We start from the raw sequence: 506 nt of genomic DNA, 5'->3' as shown, positions 1-506 counted from the left end.
GAGGGTGAAGGGAGGAAAGGACAGGTCAGTCGGTCAGCGCCTGGCTGGCCCCAGGAGGTGGCGGCCGGTGACCGCAGGCCGGGTCTGTTGCAGGTCATCAGCGGCGGCCACTACGACGTGGACTGCTACGTGCAGGACCCGCTGGGCAGCACCGTCTACCGGGAGACCAAGAAGCAGTACGACAGCTTCACCCACCAGGCGGCCCACACGGGCGTCTACCAGTTCTGCTTCAGCAACGAGTTCTCCACCTTCTCCCACAAGGTCGTCTACTTCGACTTCCAGGTGGGCGATGAGCCCCCCATTCTCCCAGAAATGGGGAGCAAGGTCACGGCTCTCACCCAGGTGAGTGCGGTCCTGTCCCACCCCACCCCCCACACCCGGCCTGTCCCCACCTGGTCCCCGGCTGCGGCCTGTTTGGGCTCTGCCCCCCTTTCCCGTCGGCCCAGGGGCACTGTGTCCTCCCGACCTTGCTCTGCGCTCTCCAGCCGCACCCCTGCCCAGGGCTA

General features: G+C 66.8%; 1 protein-coding gene across 1 annotated transcript in view; it reads left to right on the top strand.

The window, feature by feature from the left end:
* TMED3 (transmembrane p24 trafficking protein 3) overlaps positions 1–506 on the top strand; it is a 60,945-nt gene that overhangs the window by 37,985 nt on the left and 22,454 nt on the right. The window contains exon 2 of the mRNA XM_014529205.1: positions 4–342. Within this exon, the coding sequence (XP_014384691.1) occupies positions 4–342 (339 nt within the window). The remainder of the gene's footprint in view (positions 1–3; positions 343–506) is intronic.

Source organism: Myotis brandtii, unplaced genomic scaffold (assembly GCF_000412655.1).
Source record: "Myotis brandtii unplaced genomic scaffold, ASM41265v1 scaffold1166, whole genome shotgun sequence".
NCBI classification, from domain to species: Eukaryota; Metazoa; Chordata; class Mammalia; order Chiroptera; family Vespertilionidae; genus Myotis; species Myotis brandtii.
This window is presented reverse-complemented; position numbering and strand designations above follow the sequence as displayed.